Here is a 17,121-nt window from a genome sequence, read left to right on the forward strand (position 1 = left end):
TTGATTAGTCAGAATAAGATCAGTTCTTCCCAAAGGTATAGAGGGGATATATTGCTTTGGCTTAGATATAAACAATGACCAACCTTTATTTACATTACTAGCTGACCTCTGCTGTGATCTACAGAATGCTTAAACTTTAATAGTGCAGTTTTTAAAGTACAAAGGAGGTATTTTCAGTGGCATGTTTTGCTTTTGTTGTTTGCATTTGTAACAAAGAAGAACCAGCTTTTCTGCTTGTTGCTGCTCTACTACCAACTGGCTCTGCAACAACATAATCAACTAACTTGCAAGTCTATCCATGTGCATCACATACATAGCACAGATAGAAGACAGGCTGGGAAGAAATACAGAAAAAACATAATCAGAATTTATTTTCTCAGGGTTCTGTTTTTCTAGCAAGTGATAAGATGGTATATATTGCAGATGATTTTTTTTCTGGATGAGGTTTTCGGGTGTAGGGTGTACTCATTACATTTGACAGCTGTATAAAGTTGTTCCTGAAGTTCACTTCAGCAGTAGCTTTCAAGGATATTTGGGGGAAAAAAATCAGCTTAAAGCTAATTGCATTAATTTCATGAGGGGGCTGCGGAGTGTAAGTGCTTCTTAATGTACATGCACTGCATAAGATCTAGAAGAATTTGCTGTGGATTCTTTAAAACCTGTGTGCCAATTAGTTCAGTTTAATTTTGTTTTTGTGGTATTGAAGAATTCTTCAAACATCTGTGATTTGATTAACTTCGTAAACTTGTATTCTGTAAAGTGCCATAGACCACTTTTTGTTCTTTTAAATTGCAGCATATTTTAAAAAAAAATATATATATATATATATATACACAAACTTGTGTGAGATGTGCAATACCAGGAATGGGTTTTGTTGTGTGTTTTTTTTTTTTTCCTTAGTTTTTGCTTTTAAACAAGGTGTTTGAAAAGGGACTTCCCAGGGAAGAAGTGGCTGGAGTTTGGTGGTATGAACAAACTAAAGCATAGAGTAATGCAATAGAATCACTGATTTTGAAGATTAATATAACAGTAGTAACAGCAGCTTAAAAGATCTAACAAAGTCCTCTTTGAGATTGATTTGAAATACTCAGATCTATATAATACAGTTCAAACGTGAAGCTGTGTCCATCTCGGGCAATATACAATCTAAATGCTGAAAAGGCTGAGCAAGGTTTCTTAATGTGCTTTATTTATAACATGGCACTGCAAAAAACATTGCTACTGAGCTATTTCTGGGTTGTCTATATCACCTTTGTATCTGTTTTACTCAATAAAGTTCTCTCTGGATTCTGAGATTTTTTACAGCCAAATCATTTCTATTTTGCATTGTTATCCCACATCAGAGTATCTCACATCCCAGTGGTAAACGGAGACAAGTTCAAGTCTTCCTTGAAAGCGGTGGGCACTGGTGCCTACCTCAAGGAAAGGACAGAGCCCAACAAAAGGAGAGCGTAGCAGCAACGTACACACCACAGCCGCTATGTATAGGGAGAGCGGCTGTGGCAATCTCGCTAAGTAGATTTTGAGCCATGGTTTATTTGTGGTACTGTTTTTCTGTTCTTGAGTCACCACTATGTAATTTGTTAGCATGAATGATGTACCTAATGTGTTATTTTTAATCTAAATTTCAATTAAAAATGTGAGTTTTCAAACTTTAACAGGAGTCTGACTACCTTAATTCAAACATATTGGACAAGTCGAGCCACAGCAAGGTAGCTTTAAGTGTAGCTTTAATAGCATTTAACATCCCAGCCCGCTGATGTTTTAGTGTTTCAGATTTCCATCTGACTTTTAACAATTACTACCACTTACTGATCAAAAAGTATGTGATCTGAAACTGTAGCTATGGGTTATACAATACAGTTGCATTAAAGAGACTTTCTAATTGAGTAGATGTCTGACAAATGTACACCAATACTGCTTAATCAGAGAGACACTTAAAATGGCATTTGCCACAAGGATGTGTCTTACCTTTCACCTGTGACTTTACAAACACTAGAGCAAGGTTACATATTGTTCTGTAAGCAAATTTATGGCAGAACTAGGAGTAAGGCTTTCAGTAGTTCAGAGAAAAGCCAGGATGTCACTTCTCATAGTTGCTATGGTCCATTTCTACTAAATTTACATATAATTAATTGCATTTACTTTAATTACTTCTAACAGTTTCTAAACTTCCAAGAAGTAGCTCTTGGTTAAAACTTGGAACATTTAGAAACCTACAGGCCAGAAGAAGTTTGGGGATAGATGCCACTCAATGCACCACCACATTAGTCATCTATGGATTTCAAAGCAGGTATAGATACAGCAGTTACTCTATAAATACAAAACACTGCCAAATGAAATTACAAAGTACTGATTTGTATAGCTAAAAATACTACCTCCCGTTTTCAGTGAGATTGATGGAGCTGGCAGTAGTAAACGCAGAGTTCAAATCTCTTAATTGTGTGAATTATTACAGATTTCTGTGTTGTAGTAACTTCTTGCCCAAGCTCCAGCTGGGTTTAGAATGGTGATGTAATGAGAAAGTGTGTGTATATTATTAATATCAGAGGGACAGGAATATAAAGATGTTGTCTTGCTCCTGTGATTCACTGAAAGCTTGTTTTCAAATAGATGCTTTTTATTTGATTTGTGGTATCTTCGTATCAGTGAAATTCTGAGAGCCTGGGAATCGGTGTCCCTAACCAGCTTTAGGTATCACTCAGATGCAGTGGGATCAGTGATTTGGTCTAGCTGAGAAAGGTAAAGAAAAAATAATTCCATGTTTAATGACATTATTCTGACCACTTCCCATTGCTCTCTTACCTTGGACAAAAAGTATCACCCTACTGCCCACTCCAGCACATCCACTTTTTTCTCCAAAACATCAAAAATACATGCATAGCAAAGACAACAGCCCTGCACTGCAAAACAGCAATGCGTCCTTTGGCATGAGCACAATGACTACAGCTTAGATGATATACAACTGTTTAATTAGGCTATAAACACTGTAAAATTTGGGTGCGAATTAAGGGGCAGGCTGGCAGGGGTGATACTGTTGTGGGTGTCTATTACAGGCCACCGGATCAGGATGAGGAGGGTGATGAGGCCTTCTACAGGCAGCTGAGAGCAGTCTCGCAATTACAGGGCCTGGTTGTTGTGGGGGATTTCAACTACCCTGATATTTGCTGGGAGGCCTACTCAGCCAGCCATCCCCAGTCCAGGAGGTTCCTCCAGTGCATTGATGATAACTTTCTGATGCAAATGGTGGATGAGCCAACTAGGAGAGGAGCGCTGCTGGATCTGATCCTCACTAACAAGGAGGGTCTGGTTGAAGAGGTGAAGGTTGAGGGCAGCCTTGGTTGTAGCGACCATGAGATGGTAGAGTTCAGGATCTCATGTGGCAGGAACAGAATAGCTAGCAGAATCACAACCCTGAACTTCAGGAGGGCCAACTTTGGCCTTTTCAAGCAATTGCTAGGGGAAATCCCATGGGACAGGGTACTAGAAGGTAAGGGGGCCAAAGATAGTTGGTTAGCGTTCAAGGACTGCTTCTTCCGAGCTCAAGATCAGAGCATCCCAACATGTAGGAAGTCAAGGAAGGGTACCAGGAGACCTGCATGGTTGAACAGGGAACTGCTGGGCAAACTCAAGTGGAAGAAGAGGGTGTACAGATCGTGGAAGGAGGGGCTGGCCACTTGGGAGGGATATAAGTCTGTTGTCAGAGGATGTAGGGAGGCAACTAGGAAAGCTAAGGCCTCCTTGGAATTAAACCTTGCAAGAGAGGTCAAGGACAACAGAAAGGGCTTCTTCAAATACATTGCAGGTAAAGCCAACACTAGAGGCAATGTAGGCCCACTGATGAATGAGGTGGGGGTCCTGGAGACAGAGGATAAAAAGAAGGCGGAGTTACTGAATGCCTTCTTTGCCTCTGTCTATACTGTTGGAGGCTGTCCTGAGGAGCCCTGGACCCCTGCGGCCTCAGAAGAAGTCAGGATAGAGGAGGAATCTGTCTTGGTTGATGAGGGCTGGGTCAGGGACCAATTAAGCAACCTGGATGTCCATAAATCCATGGGCCCTGATGGGATGCACCCGCGGGTGCTGAGGGAGCTGGCGGAAGTCATTGCTAGGCCACTCTCCATCATCTTTGCTAAGTCGTGGGCAACGGGAGAGGTGCCTGAGGACTGGAGGAAAGCGAATGTCACTCCAGTCTTCAAAAAGGGCAGGAAGGAGGACCCGGGTAACTATAGACCGGTCAGCCTCACCTCCATCCCCGGAAAGGTGATGGAACAACTTGTTCTTGGTGCTGTCTCTAGACACATCAAGGATAGGGGGATCATTAGGGGCACTCAGCATGGCTTCACCAAGGGGAAGTCTTGCTCAACCAACTTGATAGCCTTTTATGAGGATGTTAGCCGGTGGATAGATGATGGTAAAGCTGTGGATGTGGTCTGTCTCGATTTCAGTAAAGCGTTTGACACAGTCTCCCACAGCATCCTCGCAGCTAAACTGGGGAAGTGTGGTCTGGATGATCGGGTAGTGAGGTGGATTGTAAACTGGCTGAAGGAAAGAAGCCAGAGAGTAGTGGTCAGCGGGACAGAGTCCAGTTGGAGGTCTGTGTCTAGCGGAGTTCCGCAAGGGTCGGTTCTGGGACCAGTTCTATTCAATATATTCATTAATGACTTGGATGAGGGATTAGAGTGCGCTGTCAGCAAGTTCGCTGATGACACAAAACTGGGAGGAGTGGCTGAGATGCCGGAAGGCTGCGCAGCCATTCAGAGAGACCTGGACAGGCTGGAGAGTTGGGCGGGGAGAAATTTAATGAAATATAACAAGGGCAAGTGTAGAGTCCTGCATCTGGGCAAGAACAACCCCATGTACCAGTACAAGTTGGGGACAGACCTGTTGGAGAGCAGCGTAGGGGAAAGGGACCTGGGGGCCCTAGTGGACAACAGGATGACCATGAGCCAGCAGTGTGCCCTTGTGGTCAAGAAGGCCAATGGCATCCTGGGGTATATTAGAAGGGGTGTGGTTAGCAGGTCAAGAGAGGTTCTCCTCCCCCTCTACTCTGCCCTGGTGAGGCCGCATCTGGAATATTGTGTCCAGTTCTGGGCCCCTCAGTTCAAGAAGGACAGGGAACTGCTAGAGAGAGTCCAGCGCAGAGCCACGAAGATGATTAAGGGAGTGGAACATCTCCCTTATGAGGAGAGGCTGAGGGAGCTGGGTCTCTTTAGCTTAGAGAAGAGGAGACTGAGGGGTGACCTCATTAATGTTTATAAATATGTAAAGGGCAAGTGTCAAGAGGATGGAGCCAGGCTCTTCTCAGTGACATCCCTTGACAGGACAAGGGGCAATGGGTGCAAGCTGGAACACAGGAGGTTCCACTTAAATATGAGGAAAAACTTCTTCACGGTGAGGGTAACCAAACACTGAAACAGGGTAACCAAACACTGAAACAGGCTGCCCAGAGAGGTTGTGGAGTCTCCTTCTCTGGAGACATTCAAAACCCGCCTGGACGCGTTCCTGTGTGATATGGTCTAGGCAATCCTGCCCCGGCAGGGGGATTGGACTAGATGATCTTTTGAGGTCCCTTCCAATCCCTAACATTCTGTGATTCTGTGATTCTGTGAAATCTACTTGCAGCACTGTCAGCCGAAACAGTGGCAGAGCAGCTGAGGCTGCAGAGACATCAGTGGTCAGGGGCAGATGTTTTTTTAAAATAGCCAGGGCTCCAGCCAGGATATCCTACCCAGCTCTAGCTGTACACATTTCCAAAGCAAAAAAGCTGTGTGAATGGTCACAAGTAACTGGACTCTAAAGCAGGCTGTTTTCCAGGCCTATATCAGCCCTGTTCCAAGCACACTGCCAATTACTAACACAGCCTCCAACTTTATCACCAAAAATCAGCCTCTGAAATTTCCCATCTCACCAGCTGAAAGTTTTCCTTCCTGAACCGTGGGTACAAAGAAGTAAAACCTGGTCTTCTCAGTGCTTTGTATGTCAGCTCCTCTGTGTTGAAGTGTTCTCCTTCACCTCTGAGTGATCTAACAGCAACGTGGAGGAATGCTCACTGAAGCAGGACCGTATGTTTTTTATATATATATACACATTACTTAGTCACACTGCAGCACCAAGTGTATTGAGAGATGGTAAAACACAAATTAAAAGCATGGTTGTTTGCTGTAATCACTATCCATTCATCCAACAAACAGCACATTGTACACGAGCTGTATATGCTTCCGTTAAACAGCTGGTCAATTAATTTCTTTTTTTCTAGAGCAAAATCTACGGCAGTGTTATTCACAAGTCATACTTCCCATCAACGCATTTTTTGCTTCCTCAGTAGTGTGTGACATGGTATCTAGTTTAATCCTAGCATAAAGTTAAACTAGTATTCTGCCACTGAGGTAAGAAATCTGCACCACTTCTGTTGTAAGTCTTCCTGATTTTCCTACTGACAAGAATAAAAGCTACTTGCAGACATAAAATTAATTTGTAGAAAAAAAAGTACAAACTAATTCTTATACATTTTCATGCAACTGAGTGAAACCTAACACTCATTTGGTTTAATTATATGATCCACTGTGCCTTACCACTGATTCATAACCAGAATGCTCTAGGTGTATGCCTTTCCTTGACAGAAATATCTTTCCATAAGTATCACTGAGGATTTTTAATCACAGTTCTCTTCCCTGTGCTCTTTTTTCTCTGTGTGAATACCTTCCCAACTTTGTGCTTAAATCTTCTTCAGGAAAACTAGCCTCAGCAAACCAGAGGAATTATCTCCCCACAACGGTACTTAAATTGTGTAATAATTCTAACTATAAAACATGACTGGATCATGCTGCACAATGGTGCTTACCATTTACAAGGAAGTACAAAACATGTTCCTTTAGTCTGCTGCCACTGCCATCCTAGATCTGTAAATTATAAAAAAACGGATGAGGTCAATGAAGAATTTCCCTACTAAATGATGCATGCATGCATCATGTCTGCTATATTGCAAAATAATCCTGACTGTACCTCAGAGCACTGCTCTGTGTTGTGTATTTGCAAATGTAACTACATCACAGTGGTCTAGATAAAGTCATTTTGCCCATCAAAGAAAGCCCAGTAATAAATTCAGTACTTGAGAGCACGTGTTACAGTTACCACATGAAAAAAACAACAGACTGTGATAGTGCCTAAAAAAAAAACAAACCAGAACACAGCAGTGACACAGAAATGTCAATTCATAAGCAGAAATTAGGAAAACAAACACTACCGAAGCAATGCTGTTTTCGGCAACTTCATTTTACTTTCAACAGTGTTTTAGGATTCACTTCATACCTGTACAATTTTATTCAGTAATGACAGAACACATTTAGATTTTAACCCTTGTAAGTTTACAGCACAAGAAAGAGGGCTGCAAATATTTAAGAATTTTCTTCATAACAGTTGAGTAGACTAATTCTGAATACACTAATGTATTATTTTAATAGTGGACATTTTGCTTCCCTGTTTCAGCACAATTACAGTGTTTATATACAGAATTATAAAAATCAAGTGAGACTTTTACATAGATCAGCCACCCTGCATGTTATCCTGACGGTTAGAAGAAAAAACCCTATATTGGTCGAAACTATACAGAGCAAACACCCAGGAAAAAAAGTCTTTTTTTATTTTATGACACTGTGTTAATACAATAAATATACAGAACTTCTGAACTACTCAGACGTGCAACAGAGGGACAGAAGTGCATTTGTACAGAACCATGACATTGACCAGGATGGCAGAGCATTGTTAGTAATTTACAAAATATACAAACATCCCTCAGATAAATAAAACCAACTCCTAAATTACAGATCAATGACTACTGACATTCCAGTGTTTAAACTCTGTACTCAATTTGCCACAATACTACAAAATGACAACTTAAGTGGGCGCCATACTCTAATTAATAAGAGACTGTAAAATCTAGTTTTTGTTAGGCACAAAATATTTTAACAAAGATCAGCCTTCTGTTGTCAAAGCTAAACTCAAGTTTCTCCCTCCCTTTCGGGCTGCAAAGTGTCAGAGATTTCTGGCTTAAACAATTGAAGTGTACCTGAACCTTGAATTTCACTTAGTAGGTTTAAATCCATACATTCATCCCGTAACATTACAAATCAACGCTCCCTGTACATAGAACATCAAATATGTTTTCTCAAAGAGCCTTTAAACATTTGGCAAAAAAAATCTACCTGCCAAATTCAGGTTTTATTCCTAATTTTTTTTTCCATAATATATTCTGGTAATGTATGTTGTTATGCAATCTTCAACTTAAGTTAAATTGCAAGGATGATGTCCCTGGGATTCCTATCCAAGAGATACCAAGAGGATTGCTTAAATTCAGATTTAAAAGTAATCCATAGTAGAGTTCCTATATAAACCCCTCAAGTTAACGAAAAAAAACAATCTTGATATACAGCTGCTAGAAGGATGATGCCTGATCACAACAGAAAACGGTGACTTTTACCTGGAAAGCTCTTAACAACATTCCACAAACTTAAAAGTTCAATGCTAGCATGTCCACTATTTTAGAGCCCCTGTTACAGAACATGTGAATTGCTTTTAACTTCATGACACAGGGAACATTTAGAAGCAAGTATATTCATTAATATGAACTTCAGCATCGGTGAAACTATGACATTTATCCAAATTCAAGTTGGATTTAAAGAAATTAGTAAAAGAAAGGGGACTAAAAGGGACTTCATGCTAACAGTACAATACTGATCCAGGGATTAAGCTAGAGGTTTTATTTTTTGTAATGCTTGTTATTATGAATACAATGTAGTGAAAAAGAAGCTATGAAAGTCAGCCCCCATTCAGAACAGGGAAGGGGTCTCAGAACTTTGTGCTGTCTTACTAAAGGTGATTCACCTTAAGAGCTGAATTCATTTCAGCCACAGCGTATACTTATACAGGTTGTGGGATGTGGTCCTTCCTCTTTTCATTTTCTAAAACAGAGTTTGAAAAAACAGCCCGAGTATTGTACATAAGACTCATGAGGCAATCCAAGAATATAAATAGTCTTCAAAGGAGAGAAATACGACGTTATACAAAGACCTGATTATATTCTAGAATATCCAGTTCAATGAGTTAAAATTTAACTTCATTAAAGATGAAGATTTCCCACTTTTCCAACTCAAAATATTTTAAAAGCTTTTTTCCCCCAGCTTAAGATCACATCACAGGGATGGCTGAGTTAACGTTAAAATGAATTTAAGTATCTGTTAAATGCCATTGCTTAAAAAGCTTGGTTTTAGACAATATTCCTGTTAGAAAATGAAATACTGTAATTTTAGGTTTTTGGACAAGCAGTAAACAGAGTGACTGACTAGGCTAGAGATTTAGTACCACTGTTAAACACAAATCAACACTTAAAATAAAAAATCCCAAATACAACAAAAATACCACTGCACGTAGAAGAGGGAAGGGGGGCAAGAAACTAGTGTTCTAAAAGTCAATATTGGTTTCTTTTCCAGCAAAATTATTACCCCAAGACATGAATACTGAAATTAAAAATAGCAAATATATAATCATTTAACTCTGTGATTGAAATCATCAGTTAATTTCCTTAAACTGTACACTGCATTACACATTCTATTACAGAGAATGCTTGTGCACCATAATCATTTCTCACAGGTAGAGAATACTCCATGAAAAGAGATACAGACGCACGCTATAAAGTGGTGCAGGTAAATTCTGGACTAAAACACTATTTAAACAAGATCAGGTAACTAAACAGTATTCATGCAAACTTACAGGTTTATATCAAAAGACTTATCCTAAAAAAAAAAAAACGCAAGAAAAGAATTTATGGTATCTACCCTACTTATATTTGTCCTCCAGCAGCTGCTGAAATTGCAAAAGCAGCAGCGAAACCTAACTTTCTACTTCTCTCAGTCTACCCCACTTCATATAGTAGAAATAGGGAAAAGAGTTCTTATGAAGAAAAATAATTGATCCAAAGTGCTTTCCTGAAGTTAAAAAAAATACCAGAGTGAACCACTAAAAACCCTTCCAAATTCTTAATGCATTTATTTGATCATTGTATACCACAATTCATTCTCAGGCCAATTGTTGAAATCATTTATCCTCCATAAAATATGGAAGGCTTTATATTGTAGAATGCAACATCTTGAAGAAGGGCAAAGAATGGTTATCTTTTTAAAATAAATAAATTTCTAATAAAATAAACCAAACATTTCCCATTTTACCCATGCACAGCTGCAGAAGAGACAAACATGCTATGTGAATTTTGATCTAGGCTTTTAGGGAATATAGTAAGTGACTGGAAAATAAAGTACAGTTGCAGAGAACCATGATGACTTTTTATGTTTCCCTACATTCAGTTACCCTTGAATGCGTTTTGAGCTGCACTGGTTGCTGCTGTTGATGCGGCGTTGGCTGCAGCAGTCTGTACAGTTTTGTTGGACATCACTCCTGTCGCAAACTCCTGCTGCGCCTTCTCAAAACTAGCACCCGTCGTGCGGTAGAGACCGTGCACCTAGGGAGGTGGAAAAGCAGTGAAAAAACGGTGCAAGCCTTCCATTTCTTGGCAGACTAATCTACTGTCTGAAATAACACATTTAAATACACAAACAGGCTGCATCCTTAGCATAACACAGGGCTCATAGCTTGCAAAAATGTCTTCTGTCTCAATTTGTATACAACTTGTCGTACTCATTAAAAGAGTAAGTGTGCCTGTTAAAAAAAAAACAGCAGGAAACAAACCCAAAAAACTAGTTTTGAATCCACTGCATCAATAACATTTTGGTGAACTTTTCTGTACATCAATTTGATTTCTCTGACTGATACCGTTACAAGAACAAGCTAAGCTATGACTGAATATTAAAAAGTATAAAATACCCTAATAATGCAGATATGTATCTGCTAAACTAGTGTGATGACCAATAGCTCTGTATAAGTATTAAACAATATGACTTACAAACACTCTAAACAATGTGGTGTATAATCTCTAGTACAACAAAAAAACCACATCCTGAGTAACTTCCAATTCCCTGAGTATTAAAGTGCTATTTACGACTCATATTCAATCAAGTCACAATAGAGTTGTCAAATAATATTGCAAAGACATTTTCATTCAAGTGTAGCAGGAAAATGTAACTTTTTTCTTTGTTATAAATGTGACTATTTCTCATCCATAAAGATATACCAGGTCACATCTGAGTATACAGGTTTTTGAAAATAATCCAGATGCATACAGTAGGAAGAGTGTAAAAAAAAAAGCTCCACCATTTTCTTGCTTGTTTCTTTCTCATGTACCTGAGTATTTATGCAGAAAACAAATAAGGAGAAGTGACATCTCCAGGCAACGCTTAAAATTTCTAGCTTACTGTATTTACAGTAAGGCCAGAAAAATTTGGGTATGTGAAAATCTTTAAGCATAACTGTAACTGAGGCTGAATTACTAGAATTGCGAGCACATAATCAGCAGAATTCTCAGTTACATTTTGTCTAAACATCAAAAACTTACCAGCACATCAGTATCTAAACTTAGGTCTTCTGGTTGGAAATTCACAAAAAGGAACCAAGGGAAAAAAAAAAAGCATCTTTCTTTGAGCTTTCATGCTACACAATTATTAATTGACAACAAAATGTTAAAATAATAGAATCAGAGAAATAAAAATCCTTTTCTGAGGTGCCAGGCATCTCCCTCTTCTATTGATTTTAATGAGAATGATTTTGTAAGAGCTGAAACTTAGCAGTGATTTGAATCACACTTCACTCAGCCTGATGAATCACCACAGATTTGAAAATTACCACCTGACATATACAGGTACAATCACAGTGCCCAGTGCATTCACCTACCCTTTCAGTGTGGGCTTCCCTCACGGTTTCTTATTCAGAGCTATTCTTCTCCATTTTAGTTTGCAGAAAGTAAGTGCATTGTACAAACAGCATTTCATAACTCCACAACAGTATAAGCAACAAAGTACAGTTGTTAATAGGTAAGGCACACCCCCAAGAATATAATTTAATCCCCATTACTTTGTGAGAGAGCACCTCTCTCAAGCAGGAAAGCGAAATCCAGATCAAACACAGGAAACAGAAGAGGGGAATACTATGTAACTTACCTTTTTAAACATAACTAATGAGATAACAGCAGATGCTGTGAAAAGTGCAGCTATGATTATCATCATAATGCCAACAGGAATACTCTTATTAAGACCCGTCAGAGATGAAATCCACCCACTGAAGGAAAAAGAAAGGACAAACTTTACTAGCACAGCACATGAACCATTCAACCACAGGTATCCACATCAAGGGAAGCTTTATAACCTCCTGGTTCTAATCAGCTTCGAATATTCTTGAAGAAAAAGTCATGGGAATTTTAAATAAGCATTCTGGTTCTATAATAAGCTTTTAGAGCTTAGTTTCCATTTTTCCCAAGGCATGCAGTGAAACTATATGGAAAATTGTAGTAAAGATTCTTATCCTTGAGCAGAATTGTGAAGAAATTAAGAGAGCTGCTCATCAACTTTTTGGTGTTTTTTTGTCATACTGTCATTTCAGACTGGTTTAAGACTACATGATTTCATGGAACAGAAAATGTCCCTAAAAAGACAGCTTCTAACTTCTGTAGACATAAAACAAAAACATGCCGCACACCCAAAACTTCTATGTGGGAAGACTCATTTAATTGTATCCACACAGTGGCACTTTCTCCATTGAGGTAAATATGATAATTTTTTGAAGTAGATAGCATGAGATTAACTAATAGAAAAGATTGCTGTATCAGTATCTACAAACATTTCCCCATTCTTCAAAATTGAAACACCAACAGAAAAATACAATATCAAACCTGAAAACACAAAAAGGTTGCCTCAAGAAAAATAAAACATTAAACCAGAAAAGATTCTTCCACAGAAAAAAAAAAAGCAAACCATTTCTGTAAACCCAAACCACCTTCAAATTTTCCTCTACCTGTTTCAAATTGCTTTGATATCCCCTATATCCAACTGGACTCTACCACAAAACTCCAAAATCCAAACTGTAATTAGCATTTTCTGATGATGTGGCTACTTTTCATACCCCTTCCCCAAGTATCCTTAAAAGCACACTCCACATACTTGTAGGGCTGGCCCTCTAAAAGACTTTTTTATTTTGTTAATGTCACTCAATGTATCTATGAAAAAGCAAAATAGCAGATTCAAGAGCAGAAATAATAAAACATGATATTTCCTTACACTACAGTTCTAAAGCAATGCTGTTTTGTCTGCCTTACGTACGTTTGGAGGCTGGCAGCAAAAAGCACTGGATGCAGAGAGGTGTCATTACCCAGCTACAGTACTGCCAGTCATAGTTCTCCATGCTACCAGCTGGCTACTATAACCATGCTTTTAGTTAATTCGAATTTGTTGGGTTTTCTTCCAAGGATGGTGACTGATTCCCAACAGCTTTTCCTTGTAAAATCTAAATATTAGACCTCGAAGAGTCAAATAAAAGATAATATAAACATCAAAAAGAAAAATAAACTATTACAGAATCAGAAGCTGACTTGGACAAATCATCAGCTTTTCAAATATCAAAGATACACCACTATTTTCATCCAAATACATTGTTGACTCATTCTTCAAATTTCCTTAATAAGCAGTAAGCATATTGATACAATTAGAAATAACTAATGATACAAAATAACATGCAAACAGTAGATTATTACTGTCTAAATTACTTCCATTTTCTCTAAGTTTTGCTTACGTCTTTATCTTAAATGAAAAGCAAATAACATCTCCACAAACCACCAAAATAGAGGAGGTAATGTATAAAAGAATAGTTCAAAGTGGTTTACATTGAAGGATAAAATTTTGACGAGCATAATAACAGAAGTACGTCACACTCTTGGGATATGTTTCATCCACTTTTCCTAGTTAAGAGCACTCCAAAAATGCTTTTTTTGAGTGCTAAATGTAATAACTCCAGTGAACGTAAGTTTTTTTTTTTAAAAAAACACACAGACTGTATTGCAGTTGCTATATTAAATATGAGTGTTTGTCTTACAGACAGTACAACACTACAGCAAACAGAATACTCACCAGTTTCCCCATCTTTGAAATCCTGCAGCTTGAAGTACATGTACAGCAAACTGACAGATATATACAAAGAAGAACACAAAGAACCTGAATGAACTGTCACTCCTGAAAGAGGGGGGAAAAAAGATTAAAGCAGCCAGGAAATTAATGACTTTTTGCAAATACTGTAGTACCAAACTAAAATTTTTTTCTGCATTAACTAGAGGAAAAGTGCTAGAGTGTTTATTTACAAGAGCTGCTCCTTCTTTAATACAGTATTTTTGCCACCTGCACCTCTGATAGAGGTGAGAATACCAGCAAGATACTATTCCTTAATGTTCTGTTCAGCACACAGCAGGGCCTCTTACACTAAACATAGAAGTTTTGCTACAATGCATGAAGAACAGAATTCTGCTCCACTTTCAGACTGAAGTTCACAGTGCTGGCAGGATGGGAAGAAAATTTTTTACTTGTAAAAGGAAATAAAATCTAATATGGAATTACTGAAACATAGTGCTGACTAGAATAGTGAAGCAGCTGTTGCTTAAAAGGGGAACATACAAAATGGGTTTGCTGTTTAAATTACTAAAACACCAGCCTGACAAATATTGAAAGTAAAAAAACAAACAAATATAAATGTACAGGCCAAATCTCAACAAAGACCTCAACTTATTACTACCAAAACTAATGATCATATGATATGCTTGTTACCAGAGATCTAAAGAAAGTAGAAATCACCTGGTTAAGTCACAGAACTAGATTTTGTCGTTAATAGCTCTTCCTGCAGAAGGGAGTTTGTTCATTTCTATTTATTCAACCGTTTCAGTTCAATAACTATTTCATTTTCAGCTGAGCAACTGACCAAAAGTTTAATATGCAAGCAGTAGCTTTCCTTTTCCAAACAACCAATATCCACTAAGAAAAGCTATGGATTTACTAGACAGCAAATGCAAGTTAAACTATATGATTCTTCAAAGATGTGTGGGTACAGCAATACCTCCTTGGTTAGCAAAAAGAAACATGTCATTCAGCCTAAATGTAACACTGAACTGCAACATCTGGTCATCCATCTGTCTCTACAAGAAGTAGTGCATTTTAACTGAGAATATCCTGAATCACTTCAATGTGAAAAAAAAAATCCCAAGAAATACTGTAAGAGTACAGGATTTGGAATCTCTACATGCTGATTTTCACAAAAAAAAAAAAAAAAAAAAAAAAAAAAAGGCTCAATTTTGCATGTAAGCCAACCATTCTATTCTTAAACACAAAGCGACCACACCTCACGCTTGTGAAGTCTGGAAGATTGCTAAAAGCTAGGAAAATATACTAGAGTTGGATTACTATATACCTGCTCTACTCATTCTTAAGAATCTCAGTCTACTTCATTTACAGGCTCTGTAGGTCACTTCAATATAAGATTTTTAAGTGTATAGTTTTATGAAGTTCCTTCAGAAAGCCAAAAATTTAAGACACTCTTAACTACTAACCTACTCAAATTCTCAATGTGAAGGGACAGAGATTTAATGAGACTTTTCCTTAAACTTGTTATCAGCCCAATACAAAGTTAAGTATTTCCTACAAATATTTTGTCACTGGTAGAGGCTATAAATACTTTAAAGGATATTCCATATTCTTAACTATTGCCATGTATGTTTCAAATACAACAACTGAATTAATGGAAAACATACTACTTGTTTCTACTAAACTATATTAAAGGATTATCACAATGACAAACAAGCAAATTCTGGAATGTTAATGCATTTCAACAAGATTTAAATATCCTAAGTGAAGCTGAAGTTGTTACCTGAAAGCTCCGTAAAGTGGTCTGTACCAGCAGACAAAAGAACAAGGGGTAAAAAGCAAGAACCAGAGAATACTCAATCCAAAATCAACCCCTCGCGTAGCATCAACATAAAACCAGGCCAAACATCCAAAGATATTAAGAAACAGCGTCACTGTATGGACTGTAGAAGCAAAAGCAAAATAGTCTTAATTAAGTTATGCTTATACAATACATTATTACAACTCTTAAAGTAATACCCAAAAGTAGGCATTTTTAAACAAAACATCAGCATGCTGACAATAAATCAATACCCTCTCACAATACTCTCCGCAATAAGCTGATTTTTATACAGTTTTCTAACTTTCAGGTAAACTCTGTATTCACAAGTGAAAGTACTGAACGTGAGAATTCAAGTACTATCAGGTATATGGTGAAGGAAAAAATCCTGTCATAAAAATAAAACATTTTCAAACTTAGATTGATGAAAAAAGAGGTTTCCAGAGCTGCAATAATTGATACTTTTTCTATAGTAATAACTCGATACAGATATTTAACAGACTGCTGAATATTTTTGAGAGATAGCTTATAAATGATATAAAATGCATCATAAATTTAGCACTGTAGACATTCTAATTTGAAAATTAAAATTTAAAAAAAAACCTTTCAATTAAAAGCTCTTTGTCTTCCACGTAATAAAGCAAAAATACCCACTTACTAAAATGTTTCTTAGTAAAACAAGATCTCCAAAAAGCTGTTCTAGATGCTTTAATATGTGTTGGATATTCAAATATTTCTTATAACATTAGTCTTAAACATCTGCCTTTCTGGTGCTCCTTTCTTAGCTCAATACTAGCGTTTTCTCATTGGCAGACCTTGTTTCAGGTTAACTATTTAATTTCTACTAAAGAAAATGCATTGGCATTATGACTTCACACTTTATTTCAGATATATTTAGTTCTTAGAACAGAAAAAGATATAGCAGTATTAAGAAACATTACAACTACTACCTTCATGCTGTCTGGCACAGAAGTTAGTTCTGCCAGACTTCAAAGATGAACATGAATTTCTGTCTTTGTTCAGCAATAACCAGTGATTCAGGAGTGATTCTGCTATCTCAGAGGACAGCTTCTGTCCTTGTGGACCAAGATAAAGTAGAGTATTTATAATTGAAAGTGCACAAGCTGCTCCTTGCAGCAATGATTTTCTGTTTAAGTTCAGAGAAACATTTTAGTCATTTGACAAAGCAAAGGTAAGGTTAACAGAAGAACTGGCAAGATAATAAAGATTCTGAAAAAACAACTC

At 37.7% G+C, this 17,121-nt stretch overlaps 1 protein-coding gene across 3 annotated transcripts in view; it reads right to left on the reverse strand.

Annotated features, from left to right (window-relative positions):
- Window positions 1-2,683: 2,683 nt before the first annotated feature.
- The window catches only part of SCAMP1 (secretory carrier membrane protein 1), a 49,421-nt gene continuing 34,983 nt past the window's right edge, over window positions 2,684-17,121 (reverse strand). For 2 of the 3 annotated variants that reach the window (XM_068422415.1, XM_068422417.1), the window contains exons 6-11: window positions 15,841-16,000; window positions 14,061-14,162; window positions 12,102-12,219; window positions 10,360-10,510; window positions 6,842-6,899; window positions 2,684-2,733 (exon numbers count right to left, since the gene is read on the reverse strand). In XM_068422415.1, the coding sequence (XP_068278516.1) occupies window positions 2,730-2,733; window positions 6,842-6,899; window positions 10,360-10,510; window positions 12,102-12,219; window positions 14,061-14,162; window positions 15,841-16,000 (593 nt within the window). In that variant the 3' untranslated portion in view covers window positions 2,684-2,729. Of the gene's footprint in view, window positions 2,734-6,841; window positions 6,900-7,618; window positions 10,511-12,101; window positions 12,220-14,060; window positions 14,163-15,840; window positions 16,001-17,121 lie in introns of those variants that run through there. The other variant, XM_068422416.1, reaches the window with a different exon arrangement.

This window comes from Nyctibius grandis, chromosome Z (assembly GCF_013368605.1).
Source record: "Nyctibius grandis isolate bNycGra1 chromosome Z, bNycGra1.pri, whole genome shotgun sequence".
NCBI classification, from domain to species: Eukaryota; Metazoa; Chordata; class Aves; order Nyctibiiformes; family Nyctibiidae; genus Nyctibius; species Nyctibius grandis.